This window comes from Bison bison, unplaced genomic scaffold, assembly GCF_000754665.1.
Source record: "Bison bison bison isolate TAMUID 2011002044 unplaced genomic scaffold, Bison_UMD1.0 scf7180017864200, whole genome shotgun sequence".
Classification (NCBI taxonomy): Eukaryota; Metazoa; Chordata; class Mammalia; order Artiodactyla; family Bovidae; genus Bison; species Bison bison.
The window spans coordinates 6,801,137-6,801,958 of record NW_011494772.1 but is presented as its reverse complement, the minus strand read 5'-3'; the positions used below and the strand labels follow the sequence as shown (position 1 = coordinate 6,801,958).

Here is an 822-nt window from a genome sequence, read left to right as displayed (position 1 = left end):
CCATCTGGCGGCTTCATGGTGGTGGCTGGGGGCAGCAGTAGCGGGAATTGCGGGGAGGTGACCTCAGGCTTGACATTGGGCCCACCTGGTACTGCCCATGTCTACCAAGGCCTGGGGCCCGTAGTGCTGTCAGGGCCTGTTAGCCATATCATGCCATTTCCAGGACCCCTGTTGGGCTCACCCACAGGCTCCTTCCCCACAGGCCCTGTGCCTCCCACCACCACCACCACTGTGGTGGCCCCACTCAGCTCATGAGGGTACCGAGCACGGCCTCAGGGCAGGGTCTGGTGTTCCCTCCCCATTTCTAGCCAGCAGTGTGTCCCACCCAACCTCCTGGGACCCAGAAAAACCTTGGGCTGGACCTTCAAAGCTTCCGTAAAATAAAACCACCAGAGTCCTGAAAATGGAGGTGTGAGTCTATGTGGGACTGGGGTGTATGTATCTGTGTCCATGATTATTTCATGACACTGTGAGCTGCCATGTGTGACCATGGGAGATAGCACATGGGGTTTCACAATTGTAAGGGTACATGTGAAACCAAGTGTGACAGCGTCCAGGTGGAATGAGATAGCATGTGCACTGACACATCATGGTGGGAGCCAGTGTGCAACGGGCAATAGGGATGAGGCTGTGTGACATGACGTGCGTGACTCCAGGTTCCCCTGAAAGGCTGGGCAGGGGTGAATGTGTGAAGTATGTGGAAGTGTGTCAGCGGCAGCATGTGCTGAGTAAATGTGTGGGGTTGTGCACCAGTGGGGTGATCTTTGAGACAGCACGACGGCACGTGCACTGGGCACAGAAGTGGATCCAGACACCTTTTGG

The 822-nt window shown here is 56.3% G+C and overlaps 1 protein-coding gene across 1 annotated transcript in view; it reads left to right on the top strand.

Moving 5' to 3' along the window:
* GATA1 (GATA binding protein 1 (globin transcription factor 1)) overlaps positions 1-394 on the top strand; it is a 3,622-nt gene extending 3,228 nt beyond the window's left edge. Inside the window, exon 6 of the mRNA XM_010844350.1 lies at positions 1-394. This exon is cut by the window's left edge and continues 25 nt beyond it. Within this exon, the coding sequence (XP_010842652.1) occupies positions 1-255 (255 nt within the window). The 3' untranslated portion in view covers positions 256-394.
* Positions 395-822: the final 428 nt, after the last annotated feature.